General features: G+C 35.4%; 2 protein-coding genes across 4 annotated transcripts in view; one reads left to right on the top strand and one right to left on the bottom strand.

The window, feature by feature from the left end:
- Positions 1-6,794, bottom strand: part of scn12aa (sodium channel, voltage gated, type XII, alpha a) — a 57,763-nt gene extending 50,969 nt beyond the window's left edge. The window contains exon 1 of the mRNA XM_016443453.1: positions 6,411-6,794. The gene's annotated coding sequence lies outside the window, so the exon portion shown is untranslated. The remainder of the gene's footprint in view (positions 1-6,410) is intronic.
- Positions 6,795-11,066: 4,272 nt separating this feature from the next.
- LOC107655858 (coiled-coil domain-containing protein 94-like) overlaps positions 11,067-15,689 on the top strand; it is a 6,373-nt gene continuing 1,750 nt past the window's right edge. For 2 of the 3 annotated variants that reach the window (XM_016443452.1, XM_016443450.1), the window contains exons 1-7: positions 11,140-11,248; positions 11,549-11,649; positions 12,485-12,629; positions 12,749-12,883; positions 13,150-13,331; positions 14,277-14,421; positions 14,962-15,133. In XM_016443452.1, the coding sequence (XP_016298938.1) occupies positions 11,225-11,248; positions 11,549-11,649; positions 12,485-12,629; positions 12,749-12,883; positions 13,150-13,331; positions 14,277-14,421; positions 14,962-15,133 (904 nt within the window). In that variant the 5' untranslated portion in view covers positions 11,140-11,224. The other variant, XM_016443451.1, reaches the window with a different exon arrangement.

Here is a 15,689-nt window from a genome sequence, read left to right as displayed (position 1 = left end):
CAGCTCCTCGAAAGTGCCTTGCTGTGCCGGCTCCTCCAGGGCACCCTCCAGTGCCAGCTCTTCGTAAGCACTTCCCAGATCAGCCCAGGAAGGGCTCCGGATATCCAGTTAAGCCCAGGGAGGGCTCCTGATTCCCAGTCCCCCAAGGATTATTTTTTGGGGGGGGGAATAGTAGGGCTCAGGTCGTAGAGGCGAGGGCTGGGGCTGCGGCCTCGGAGGCAGAGCCGCCATGGCCTCCCGAGCTCCCTGCACCGCCATGGCCTCCCGAGTTCCCTGATCCGCCTTGGAGGCCTCCCGTGTCTCCATCTTGGACCAGCCTCCAGGGCGCCCACCCCCCCTCTCCGGTTGATATGTTACGGTGCGAGACGCGCCTTCCGGGAGGGGGAGGTAATGTCAGGGAGTCTCTGTCACCAGTCACCAGCTCTGGACTCCATACCCCAGAATCCCCCCCGGCTCACACCTGTTCACAGTCAGTCACGATCACCATCACCTGGAGCTATGATCCCCAGCGTGCCTTCATTAAAACCCTTTTGATTTACTTTATTCCTCATCTCCTCACTCATTCCTGTGCTCCCAGTGTGTGAGTCGTGACAAACGTTGTTTTTTTTTTATTTATTTATTTAAATTTTTTTATACACTCCAATGTTTTAATGTTTAAGGTAGTTTAAAAAAAAAAAAAAGTCTCTCATGCTGCTGCATTTATTTAATCAAAAATAGAGTAAAAACAGTAATATTGTGAAATTAATTATTATTATAATTTAAAATAAATGATAAATTTTACATTTTATTTAAGCTGAATTTTTCAATCAGTTTAATGCATCCTTGCTGGATAAAAGTAATCATTCAAATTTAAAAGATCTTACTGACCTCAAACTTATGAAAAGTAGTGTACATTTTTTTCATTAAAATCAGAATAAATTATTGGCAATATAACAAATACTAAATGATGCATTAATAAATACTTTAAATATATTTTGTGTTTGCAATAGTGAGAATTTAAATAGGAAAATGTGCTTAATTTTCATGAAAATAATGACAAAATGCATGCATTTTTATGCAGAAACTAATATGAGCTTGACATGTTCTTGACAGGTTTCATGTGATTTATTCACATAATTCATGATGACACTGAAAGCTACAGAAATAAATTCTAATGGCCGTGTGTCAAAAGCGATTATCAATTCCATCTAGTAATTTCTTGAATGTTCAGTTCATAATGTTCAAGAAAACTGCAGATTCGTGACATTCCTTTTAACCAGGACAGGATTCATTCAGTACAGTTTTATGTTGTATAAGGAAGGAATCATCCACTAAGTCCAGCGTGAATACAAGCTTATCCAGCTTTGACCTTCTCAACTCCCTGCTTCATCTCTCATCCTGAATGGAACATCAGACTAAATTAGTGTCAGGCTGGACATATATTAGTAAAACTGACGACTAGCAGGACTGACCCGCCCTCATTAACAGCCTGTGCTTTTATTGCCGCTGGAGTGACGTGTTTCTGGAGATTAGTGTGTGGAGAAGGAAGTTCCTGTTCCTCTTCATGGCAGACATGTTTTCATTTCTTCACCAGAAAGCGTTATCTAACCCACAGCCTCAAAGTGGCTTACGACGGCTTGATCTGACCCACAATTCTTAGCTGTAGAGAATTACTCAGCTGTCAGTTTAGACACATTAATGTGGGACATGGCTTCTGATGTGCGTCTACTGTAAATTTAGCGTCACATCACTTTCTCACCAATGGATCCCCTGCAGTGAATGGGTGCCGTCAGAATGAGAGTCCAAACAGATGATAAAAACATCACAGTAATCCACAAGTAATCTACACCATCCAGTCCATTAATGTCTTGTGATGTGAAAAGCTGTGTGCATTTATCAGCTGTTTGGACTCTCATTCTGACGGCACCCATTCACTGCAGAGGATCCATTGGTGAGCAAGTGATGGAGTGCTTCTCTAAATTTGTTGCTATAAAGAAACAAACTCATCTACATCTTGGATAGCCTCAGGGTGAGTAAATGTTCAGCAATTTTTCATTTTTGGGAGACAAAAATGAGGGTAGACAACAAATTGGTAAACTTTAGACAATTTTGTCTACCCTCGTGCATTCTGAGCAGATACAAAACGCAACATTCTCTGGGAATGAAACCCATGACCTTGCCGTTGCAAGCACCCTGCTCTACTATTTAAACTACAGGGATGTTGCGTTTACATATGAATTTTGCTTTTTAAGTCTTGCAAAAAGACAGCTTAATTGCCATTCACTGTTTTGAGTACATGGCTACCTTATGTAGCCTAGTGAATTTTAAGTCGGCATGAAATGGAAGTTGTCTGACTTCACTACTGTACTGCGACACATTTCAGAGTGAAACAGCTTATTGAGCAAGAAAATATAACATAGGCCAGGCTTTTACTCATTGGTTGTTGATTAGATTGTGAAAAGTGAGCACTGCATACCAGAATGGAGACAGATGTGAATGCAAAGCCATTTTGATTATAGATAACAAAGTGAAAAATATATCATAAATAAATGCATGGATGAAACGTTCGCAATAAGCTTAGTAACATGCATTGAGAAAATAAACAGGGTCATGAAAACTGGACGATTATGGCGTCAAACCCAGCAAAATGCTGATCTATGAGCTATTATCATTGTGTTTTTTAAGCAACACACTTTTAACCTCAGGTTACTCCAGGGGCATTGAACCTACAGTAAGGTGTACTGTAAGTTGCAATAAACATTTCTAATGTTGAAAACAGTTGTGCCGCTTTAACTTTCTGTGGAAACCATAATTCCATTTTTCAGGATTCTTTGATGAATATGTTCAAAAGAACAGAATGTGTTTGAAATACTGTACAAACTTCTTTTTGTTCCAACAACCTATTCTGTAGGAAAACAGACTCACACGTCATTGCCATTAGATGATCTGCCATATGACTTGTCTCTGTTCTCATTTGCCCTTGTGCAGTATTTCTGAAGCTTTACAGCCATAACAAAGTCCATTCAGAACATAAAAAGAGTCATTTAAATTACAAATGTGGCGTATGTATGATTTCCTGACCTTTGATCAAGCTGATTAGTGTTCAGATTAATGTTTGTAAATACCTGTATTCATAATATCAACCGTCCTTCAAATAATAATGCAAAATCAGTGTGATGTGAGTGTGTCGTAGAGCCGTTTGTCTGCTGATGTCAGTCGAAATGACTGTCACATTCTCTCAAACATAATGTAATCAAAGTAAGTCAGGATTTTGTTAATCGTCTTAACAAGTAGTACTTTCTCACACACACACACACACACACAGAGGTTTTTTTTTCTCTCTTTTATGCCACACTCTTGTTTTCTCTGGGTTCTTCATCTATTTGTATTGCTACTCTTGATTGTATTAACTTTTTCACTAGGTTATATTATTTTTATTAAACTTAGACTGATCATTCAGCGCAACTGATTTAGGCAGTCCTCACCAAAATTCTATTTAGTAGAATTATTGTTTTTGATGTATAATATATTTTAATCTTATTTTTATTTATTTCATGATTCACATCATATCGCCATTTTTGTTGATTGAGGAGAAAACAATCAAAATAGCTGACCATATGGTCATATTCAATACAACATCTAGCTTGTGTGTTTTTGATTAATTGCACAAAGCCAATTGCAATATTTCATCCAACAGACAAAAGACACCTGACACTTTTTAATCAAGTTCACGCAGGATTTGCTTATTCTTTCAGACAATGTGAAATCAATGGCAGCATGCTGAAGCACAAATATTTCCCCACAGCAAACAGAGATTGTATTACCTATTTAGTCACTTTTACTGAGACATTTCTGAGAATTAAGGCAGGCCTTTGTGATCATTGCAAACACATCCATCCATCTATTTTCTATGCCAATTATATCATTTTAAAGGTATTCATAATGCTGTATAATGTTATGCATTGTCTTTTTGCATAATCGATTCTGTTATTTTCCTGTTTATTACTGTGAAGCTGCTTTAAAGCAATCTGTATTGTATAAAACACTATATAAAATAAGATGACTTTTCATAAACAATTGAAATTAGTGATCAGTCATACCGATAAATCAGAATTGGCCCATTTTAAGATTGTCAGCATCAGCTCTTGTATTCAAAAGTGAGTAAATGTTTCATTACATTCAATCAATTTTATGCACATTTCAATTCCTTATTAACCGTATAATGCAAACTGTTGGGCATTTTATTGGCCAGACTGCACTCTAATGATAAAATCATTAGAATCAACATCTGCTTGAAACAAATCAAACCTCAATATACAGGTACATCTAAAAAAATTAGAATTGAATTTTGGGTTTTCATTATCTGTAAGCCATAATCATCAAAATTTCAAGAAATAAAGGCTTGAAATATTTCACTCTGTGTAATGAATCTATATAATATATGGGTTTCACTTTCTGAAATGAGTGACAAAAAATATTGACCTTTTTCATGATATTCTAATTTTTTGAGATGTACCTGTAATGCTTAGCAATCCATTCTTACACTGTTTAAAAAAAAAGCATTATAACATGCTCTAACTTTAAATTATTACAGTATACGGTTTAAAATTTATAATGCATTGTAAGGCATTATGAATCATTTTAATGCAGTAGAAAACATTTATTTATTTATTTTTACTGTGATTTCAGAAAGAAATGACAGTCCTTTCCTCCAAAAATCATTAAACTCACAACAACGCAATTGCTAGCTTTCACTGATTTCTCACTGTTCTGACTGGCGTGATAAAACCAACAGATCCATTAAGGATCATTAAATGGGATGTAGAGTGCTGTCCCATAATGCATATCCATGTATCCATGCATTATATCCATGTCCTCCCTGCAGGCCATCTGAATTAGCTGCTAAACTCCAACCGATGAGAGACAAGTGAGGACAGAGAACCAGTTGGGTTCAAACACTCAACACAGAGAAATATATCCTCCTTTACATTAGTGCATATAGCAGATTGTTTTGTCCAAAGTGCATTCAAGGTACAGAGATTAAACCTGCAACCTCTGCATCACAAGGGGTTTTGTAGCAAATAGAAGGACCATTTTGGTTCCCCAAAGAACGTTTTGACGTTACATTTCTGTAAATCTGTAAACAGGGAACGTTCTCAAATAACATTCTGGCATGGTTCTCTCAATGATATGAACAAATGTTCTTTTTGCAATGTTAATCGATCAGTTGTCTGGTCTTTGATTATGTTCTCATGAAGGTAACACAAAAATGTTAATGATATTGTTCATAGATCTTTCTATGAAATGCATTAGTTGAACGTTAATGTACTTTTTTTTTTTTTTTTAAATGTAACTACATTCACAAAACATTCATAGGTAATAATCACAAAATGTTTGTAAAATTATTAAATGGATTGTTCCCCTAGCATTCGTGTAACCAAGAAAACCCATTTTTAAATCATAAACTGCATGGGCATTAAACTGGATGTTCAAAAATAATGTTTTCATAACTTCTCAGACATTCTTAGAACATTTTGTTAGTTGCGAAGAACCCTTTTGTGGAATGGAAAGGTTCCATGGATGATAAAGGTTCTTTATAGAACCATAGATGCCAATAAAGAACCTTTAAGAGCGTAGAATCAGGCTCTAGCAGTTGTTTTGCAAAAGGTGAAAAAGTCACCATAAGGTCAACAAACATTTGACATTAGTTTTCAGGTTGGATTCACTGTTTACAGAACAGTTACTGTTCATGAAACCAATCAGCACTGCAGTTGTGCGAATTAAGATGAATTTGATACTGTCTCTGAATTTGGATTGAATTTGACTGAAGCGGACACGAACAAACTCTCATGATCATGTTTTCCATCAGAGCATCTTGTGCTCCAGTGGAAGAACATCTTACTCTCTTTACAAATGCTTATTTACTTACATTAGTGGTAAGCATCTTTTGTGCACGTTTTTTTTTTCTTTTTTCTTCAATATACATGCTTTTCTTTGTTTTAAATGGTTCTAAATCCTCAAATCTCTCAACTTATCTCCAAGTTGAATTGAAAAGGAAATCCAATATTTTCGATGTGGACTTACTATATGTTCTGTGTTAACAGACGAGAATCTAAAAACGGATCTAAAGAACCCATTAGAACAACTTTTAATGTCCAAAGAACCATATATCCACAATACATCGAAGAAAAGAATAAGGTTCTTTGAACCATGAAGAATCTTCACTTTTAAGAATGTTCTTCTGTCTTTGGCCTCTGTTATTTACATAGATCAACATGCATGTCCCTTTTTAATGTATGTATTAAATCATTGCATGCGTAATTACACCAGCAATGAATGGAAAAACTAGAACGATTTACAAAGATTTATACTCTAGAGATATTTCATCAACTTTTACCCTTTTTACAGGTAAATAAAATATTTTTTCTTACATGTAAACTCCGTTAATCGCAGCACTGCGTCCACGCATTTTCCATTTATTGCGCTGATGTAAATCCAAAATCCCAATCTGATCCATGATGGGTAGGTACAACGTAATATATATTCCGCATAGGACTTTTCAGACTGTCTCTGCTGCTGTAGGTACATAGATTTTTACTGAAATCTGGATTCCGCACAGATGCATCACTCTCAAATCCCACGCAACGCTCATTTTACGCGCTCCGAACTTAAAGTTTAACTATATTTTCCCAGCATCCATATAAAAAGAACTCTGTATCCCAACGTCGTCCGTGATTGCAGGACACCAGAGTGCATTTTTAGCCCATTTGCAAATGTCTCCAGTTTATTTGGCGCACAACAGCAGTTTGCGCGTCTCTCTGAGCGCAGGAACTGGTGCCAAACACCCTGCGCGCCCTTGAGCTGCGCTGCCGGATTACGCACATCATAACCAAACATTTGCGCACGCCAAATGAGTTCAACCGCAAGAAAATATGACTCTACGGCTCTTTTATTACACGTATCCATTGTATTATGTGTTTATTGACTGGTTTACAACTCTGAGTTCACTTCGGGCGCAACTGGTTAGACACAGTATTTTTAAAGAGATAGTTCACCCAAAAATGAAAATTCTGTCATCATTTACTCACCCTCATGTCGTTCCAAACCTGTATGAGTTGCTTTCTTATGTTGAACATAAAAGAAGATATTTTGAAAATTGCTGGTAATGGTAGTAGGAAGAAAAGAAGACTATGGAAGTCAATGGCAACCACCAACTGTTTGATTACCAGCAATCTTCAAAATATCTTCTTTTATGTTCAACATAAGAAAGCAACTCATACAGGTTTGGAACGGGCATTTTATTGGCCAGACTGCACTCTAATGATAAAATCATTAGAATCAACATCTGCTTGAAACAAATCAAACCTCAATATACAGGTACATCTAAAAAAATTAGAATTGAATTTTGGGTTTTCATTATCTGTAAGCCATAATCATCAAAATTTCAAGAAATAAAGGCTTGAAATATTTCACTCTGTGTAATGAATCTATATAATATATGGGTTTCACTTTCTGAAATGAGTGACAAAAAATATTGACCTTTTTCATGATATTCTAATTTTTTGAGATGTACCTGTAATGCTTAGCAATCCATTCTTACACTGTTTAAAAAAAAAGCATTATAACATGCTCTAACTTTAAATTATTACAGTATACGGTTTAAAATTTATAATGCATTGTAAGGCATTATGAATCATTTTAATGCAGTAGAAAACATTTATTTATTTATTTTTACTGTGATTTCAGAAAGAAATGACAGTCCTTTCCTCCAAAAATCATTAAACTCACAACAACGCAATTGCTAGCTTTCACTGATTTCTCACTGTTCTGACTGGCGTGATAAAACCAACAGATCCATTAAGGATCATTAAATGGGATGTAGAGTGCTGTCCCATAATGCATATCCATGTATCCATGCATTATATCCATGTCCTCCCTGCAGGCCATCTGAATTAGCTGCTAAACTCCAACCGATGAGAGACAAGTGAGGACAGAGAACCAGTTGGGTTCAAACACTCAACACAGAGAAATATATCCTCCTTTACATTAGTGCATATAGCAGATTGTTTTGTCCAAAGTGCATTCAAGGTACAGAGATTAAACCTGCAACCTCTGCATCACAAGGGGTTTTGTAGCAAATAGAAGGACCATTTTGGTTCCCCAAAGAACGTTTTGACGTTACATTTCTGTAAATCTGTAAACAGGGAACGTTCTCAAATAACATTCTGGCATGGTTCTCTCAATGATACGAACAAATGTTCTTTTTGCAATGTTAATCGATCAGTTGTCTGGTCTTTGATTATGTTCTCATGAAGGTAACACAAAAATGTTAATGATATTGTTCATAGATCTTTCTATGAAATGCATTAGTTGAACGTTAATGTACTTTTTTTTTTTTTTTTAAATGTAACTACATTCACAAAACATTCATAGGTAATAATCACAAAATGTTTGTAAAATTATTAAATGGATTGTTCCCCTAGCATTCGTGTAACCAAGAAAACCCATTTTTAAATCATAAACTGCATGGGCATTAAACTGGATGTTCAAAAATAATGTTTTCATAACTTCTCAGACATTCTTAGAACATTTTGTTAGTTGCGAAGAACCCTTTTGTGGAATGGAAAGGTTCCATGGATGATAAAGGTTCTTTATAGAACCATAGATGCCAATAAAGAACCTTTAAGAGCGTAGAATCAGGCTCTAGCAGTTGTTTTGCAAAAGGTGAAAAAGTCACCATAAGGTCAACAAACATTTGACATTAGTTTTCAGGTTGGATTCACTGTTTACAGAACAGTTACTGTTCATGAAACCAATCAGCACTGCAGTTGTGCGAATTAAGATGAATTTGATACTGTCTCTGAATTTGGATTGAATTTGACTGAAGCGGACACGAACAAACTCTCATGATCATGTTTTCCATCAGAGCATCTTGTGCTCCAGTGGAAGAACATCTTACTCTCTTTACAAATGCTTATTTACTTACATTAGTGGTAAGCATCTTTTGTGCACGTTTTTTTTTTCTTTTTTCTTCAATATACATGCTTTTCTTTGTTTTAAATGGTTCTAAATCCTCAAATCTCTCAACTTATCTCCAAGTTGAATTGAAAAGGAAATCCAATATTTTCGATGTGGACTTACTATATGTTCTGTGTTAACAGACGAGAATCTAAAAACGGATCTAAAGAACCCATTAGAACAACTTTTAATGTCCAAAGAACCATATATCCACAATACATCGAAGAAAAGAATAAGGTTCTTTGAACCATGAAGAATCTTCACTTTTAAGAATGTTCTTCTGTCTTTGGCCTCTGTTATTTACATAGATCAACATGCATGTCCCTTTTTAATGTATGTATTAAATCATTGCATGCGTAATTACACCAGCAATGAATGGAAAAACTAGAACGATTTACAAAGATTTATACTCTAGAGATATTTCATCAACTTTTACCCTTTTTACAGGTAAATAAAATATTTTTTCTTACATGTAAACTCCGTTAATCGCAGCACTGCGTCCACGCATTTTCCATTTATTGCGCTGATGTAAATCCAAAATCCCAATCTGATCCATGATGGGTAGGTACAACGTAATATATATTCCGCATAGGACTTTTCAGACTGTCTCTGCTGCTGTAGGTACATAGATTTTCACTGAAATCTGGATTCCGCACAGATGCATCACTGTCAAATCCCACGCAACGCTCATTTTACGCGCTCCGAATTTAAAGTTTAACTATATTTTCCCAGCATCCATATAAAAAGAACTCTGTATCCCAACGTCGTCCGTGATTGCAGGACACCAGAGTGCATTTTTAGCCCATTTGCAAATGTCTCCAGTTTATTTGGCGCACAACAGCAGTTTGCGCGTCTCTCTGAGCGCAGGAACTGGTGCCAAACACCCTGCGCGCCCTTGAGCTGCGCTGCCGGATTACGCACATCATAACCAAACATTTGCGCACGCCAAATGAGTTCAACCGCAAGAAAATATGACTCTACGGCTCTTTTATTACACGTATCCATTGTATTATGTGTTTATTGACTGGTTTACAACTCTGAGTTCACTTCGGGCGCAACTGGTTAGACACAGTATTTTTAAAGAGATAGTTCACCCAAAAATGAAAATTCTGTCATCATTTACTCACCCTCATGTCGTTCCAAACCTGTATGAGTTGCTTTCTTATGTTGAACATAAAAGAAGATATTTTGAAAATTGCTGGTAATGGTAGTAGGAAGAAAAGAAGACTATGGAAGTCAATGGCAACCACCAACTGTTTGATTACCAGCAATCTTCAAAATATCTTCTTTTATGTTCAACATAAGAAAGCAACTCATACAGGTTTGGAACGACATGAGGGTGAGTAAATGATGACAGAATTTTCATTTTTGGGTGAACTATCTCTTTAACGTCAGGATTTGTGCTTCCAGTCTGTCTTATAACCATCAAAGGTGCTGGTAATCAAACAGTTGGTGGTTGCCATTGACTTCCATAGTCTTCTTTTCTTCCTACTACCATTACCAGCAATTTTCAAAATATCTTCTTTTATGTTCAACATAAGAAAGCAACTCATACAGGTTTGGAACGGCATGAGGGTGAGTAAATGATGACAGAATTTTCATTTTTGGGTGAACTATCCCTTTAACGTCAGGATTTGTGCTTCCAGTCTGTTTTATAACCATCAAAGGTCGTAAATCTATGTCTGTTTACATTTTCTAAAGGTTGCAATCAACTATTTAGTCTATTTTAGTACAAACGATCGCCCCCAAAACACTTCTGATTTACTTTCCTCCATGACATGAATATTACAGCTTGTATTATTTTAAGAAGAAGCAGCATTAAAAACTCTTTCCTGTTTAAGAATTGATTTATTATCCAGCTTCTCCCTCTAGTGGCCTCGATGTGTAGTTCTACTTTTAATATATAAACCACCTTTCTCTCCTTAGCACCTTCCGGTTTATAACAAATCTCTGCATACTATTCATATTCATATTATTACCCTACTTGTATTATTCTATAAATATGTAATTCTTTATCTTGTCTACAATTGCCTTCTCTAGTCGCTTGTAATACCGACGCTCTGCCGGTGGTGGCAGCACCGCGGCGCGTGAGTGACTGATATACACACAGCGTTTGACGTCGAGGAAGAAGAAGAAGAAGAAGCGTCCTGCGCGCTTAGTGTACAAACGCACAGCTGAGCAGTAATTAGTCGTTTTTAGTTTACATTTTAGTCAATTAAAGAAAGCAATGTCGGAAAGAAAAGTTTTGAATGTAAGTACTTCCTTTTTTAATTTTTATATTATTGTTGTGTACCGGTTTACATACAAATACTTAGTTATTTGAGTAGTAATATCAGCATGCTAATGAAGTAACGTTAGCTAAGTTAAATAAGTCATGTGAATTCGTTTTCCTAATTTACTGTGTGATGTTTTCGATGTTCATAACGTACATATATGTTGAAATAATCTTGAATACACCTCCTGAGGTAAACCTTTAAAGAAGTTTCTGTTTACAAAGGTCATTACTGTGGTAAACTGTCACCTTACAGCATCTGTTCTTGTTTTTTCTCAGAAATACTATCCTCCGGATTTTGATCCGTCTAAAATCCCTAAACTCAAACTGCCCAAAGACCGTCAGTATGTGGTCAGACTGATGGCACCATTTAATATGAGGTATGTTTTATGTTGTATGTATATATTGGATATTTGTTCTTGCAGGTTTTAAATAAATACATGCTTTTAGAAATTAATAATATGCAATAATAATAATAATTTTAGAAAGCTTCTCAACTAAGGATAGTGGAGCAAATGTTTCTGAGCAAAAAAAAAAAAGACTATTATACATTTTTACCACGTTTTACAGAAAACCGTGTTATTCATTGTAACAATAGTTTGTATAAAAAATTTGTCGAACAAAAAAATTAAATGACATTAAAAGACTCTATTTAAGGATGACAGCGCAGCCCCAAAATGTTAAATCTTCTGCCAATATCTTTCAAACCACTAGGTTTTTCCCATTTGTCAGTGAGAAGATATTAATAAATTAAAATATAATAGATTTTACTGATTCATTTATATATTTTATATAAGTACAGGTCAGAAAAAGTATGCTATTTTATTTTTACATAAATATATCTGTTACACTGAATGACGATGGAACATAATTTCACCCATATTTTGAAGGTTTTTTTTTTCTTCAGAGAAGTTATTTGAAACAAAAGTAGACACTTTATTTGCATTTAATATGCTTTATGTGTATATAAAAAATTTAATTTAATTTGATGTAGACACAAGAATAGGAGGATGTCTCTTCTTTGACCAATATATATCACTGCAAAAACAAGATAGGAAATTATCAATTAAATACAACAAGCTAAGTATATTAAATGTGAAACGATTTTTAACAGTGAAAATTCTCTTGATTTCTCTAGTAGTGAGGAAAACATCTGGATTTTGATTTATTAGAGATTATATCGTCTTTGAGACAATAATGCTTGTTGGTACACAGGTGTAAAACGTGTGGAGAGTACATTTACAAAGGGAAGAAGTTCAATGCCCGTAAGGAGACCGTTCAGAACGAACTGTACCTGGGGCTTCCCATTTTCAGATTCTACATTAAATGCACCAGATGCTTGGCTGAGATCACTTTCAAGGTACTAGAATAAACACGCACATCATACTCTTTAAAACCAGCACACAAACACTTGAGTTTTTAATTGTTAGTCTTGTGTGTTTGTTTAGTTGCACTTCGTCTGATTGCTGTGTTTCACAGACAGATCCAGAGAGCACAGATTACGCAATGGAACATGGTGCAACAAGAAATTTTCAGGCTGAGAAACTGATTGAAGAGGAGGAGAAAAAGGTCCAACAAGAGCGAGAGGAAGAGGAACTCAATAACCCCATGAAGGTCTGATAGAAACTTTAAAGACTACATGTGTGTTTTATGATATTAGAAGTTTTGTTAGGGATTTATATAGTTTTGCTATTTGTGATTAATTTTTTCCATTTTCAAGAGTTTTTTTTTTTTTTTTTGACAAAAGCTTTATTTTTTTATTTTATTTTTTTTATAAATGTTTTTCACATTTAATACATAAAGTCTTTACAGCATCTTTGTAAGGAAGCAAACAAAAGCCCATGCAAACTTAAAACACAACTCCCTGAATGCTGTCACAGGTCCTGGAGAACCGCACACGGGACTCAAAGTTGGAGATGGAGGTGCTGGAGAACCTGCAGGAGCTGAAGGAGCTGAACCAGAGGCAGGCGCAGGTGGACTTTGAGGGCATGCTGGACCAGTATAAAGAGATGGAGCGGAGACAGAGAGAAAGAGATCAGGAGGAAGATGAACGAGAGACCAAGTAAGAAACGTTTGAACTATTTGAAGCATTTGGCCATTTTGCTTCATACACTATATGTTGGATTTTGAGATTTTAAAAATGCATTGGTCACATTACAGGTTCATTTAAAGTCAGTGTGAACCGGAAGTTGCTGCCGACTTTATGTCAGTATGGTGACGTATTTCCAACTGAAACATAATATGTTTTGTTTTAGTGCTCCTCCTCTGTCTCTCGCTCATAGCAACCTAATGGTTGGAGGGGTGTGGTTAAGGATGACATCATCAGAGAAGGAATGCCATTCCAGAGTTGAAGCAAATGTTCAGATTTTGATGAAAGATTACCAAGACAAAAAAACACAAAAATGACCAGGGGTCATTTAATTATCTGTAAATTGAATATATTGTTTACCCATTGAAGAAAATAAAAAGTATGAATCATAAAAAAAAAAAAGACCAGGGGTAGAGGAGGGAGTTAGTGTGACTTGTAGTGACTTGTAATAAGCACTTATTAACAAAAGAGAAATTTTAAGGGTTCCCTGAAATTTTCCGTCAATAGAAATTAGATGATTAAATGTTCAAAATGTTAAATTCATGAGAATGAAAAATTCATATTGTGTAGCCCTACAAACAAGCAAAGCAAACCTGTATTTTTTTTTTAAATCAGGTTTTAATCATGATTTTTTCCCCCTTAAAATCGTGCGGCTGTAGATTGCTGCATCTAAAATATGCTTTATGTGCAAAATGTAAATATTCCTATGTGTTAACTTAAAAAGTTGATGTTTTTTGATAATTGTGTCCATATTGTTTACCGTGTACATTTGCATATCACAATAATTGTACCTTTATGGGGTCATATGCATTCACAGTGAAAGTATTTTTTTTCCAAAGCATGTAATGTCAAGATTAAGAAGCATAAATTATATAATATAGTGTGGTTTAGACTTCTCTTTTCTCTTGCTCCACATAGAGAGATGTTGGAGAGAGCTCTGGTCAAACGACTGAGGGACTCGGACTCTGAAGAAGAGACAGAAGATGCAAAAGACCAAAGCAGGAAACACACGGCTGATAAACCCACAGACATCCTCACCACAGACAGGGACACAGGACCACAGGTGGAGAGAAAGACAGCAGCCTCCACCTCATTAGATTCAAATCTAACTTGTTTTATTTGACATTGACATATTTTTTACATTTTATTTTGGTCACTTTTATTAATTATGATTTGGAAAAAGTCTTAGATATTACCTTAGATTTTTTTTAATACATGCTTCTGGATACTCCACTGTGATTGGTCAGTTGCGACATGCTGCAATCAAGTATTATCGTCATTGTTGCTCTCAGGCAAATAATTTCCTACGTAGCTGTGCTAGTTTCGTGTTTCTCATATCACTCCACACTCGATCTTCTCACATAATAATTTCAGCTCAAATCAGTATTTCATATCCATTTGTTTATTTATCACAATAAATATTAACCAGGATAATATTCAGCCAGGCATTGCTGCAAAATAAACACTCACAAGGATTGTTGACTGTACAAAAATCAATTGTTCTTTTAGCTTACGTGTGTTTTTCTGTTGTCTTTCTGTTCATCAAACGCCCCGTCTGTTTCTCTCATTAATGTTTATGCTGGTTTCCTCCTGATCTCCACAGGGATCATCATCTGTGGGCGTTAAGAAACAGAAGGTGGAGAGCTGGGAGAGGAGTGTCGGAGGTCTGGGTGGGAAGGGAGCTCTGGGGTCTCTGGTGGTGAGGAAGAAACCAGCCGATTCTGCCTGTAAACCTGCTGCCGTTGCACCACGACAGGCTGCTGACACACAAACAGGTTCGTGATGATCATGATTTGCTGCTCATGAAACATTTCTGGTTATTAGCAATGTTGAAAACAGTTGTGCTGCTTCATATTTTAGTGGAAACTGTGATTTTTATTTATTTATTTTTTTCAAGATCCTTATCTCTACAAAAAAAAAAAAACTTTCTGACCCCAGATTTTTAAATGGTGGGGTATATATAAACTTTAATAAAAATAAATATGTCTGTGTATGAATTTAATAAACCAAAATTGTAATTGAATGATTATTTATTAACATTATTACCTCTATAAAAATAATAATTATATATTTATTATTATTTAATAAACAAAAATGAATTATTTTATCATTAACCTTTTTTATTGTTTTACTAATATAAATTGTATTAATATAACTAATAAATAGACATTTTAATTATTATTATTTAATAAATCTAAACTGCAATTTTGTTTTATTTATATAGTTAATAGATAGATATTTATTATTTAATAAACCAAAATGGCAGTGGATGTATATCAGGATATCAGGAGTTATTATTATTATTTCTCTAGAATCAAGGAATGGTACAGC

This window comes from Sinocyclocheilus anshuiensis, unplaced genomic scaffold, assembly GCF_001515605.1.
Source record: "Sinocyclocheilus anshuiensis isolate Anshui unplaced genomic scaffold, SAMN03320099.WGS_v1.1 scaffold1373, whole genome shotgun sequence".
Lineage (NCBI taxonomy): Eukaryota > Metazoa > Chordata > Actinopteri > Cypriniformes > Cyprinidae > Sinocyclocheilus > Sinocyclocheilus anshuiensis.
Note: the sequence above shows the minus strand (reverse complement) of the source record. Positions and strands in the feature narration are given on the sequence as shown.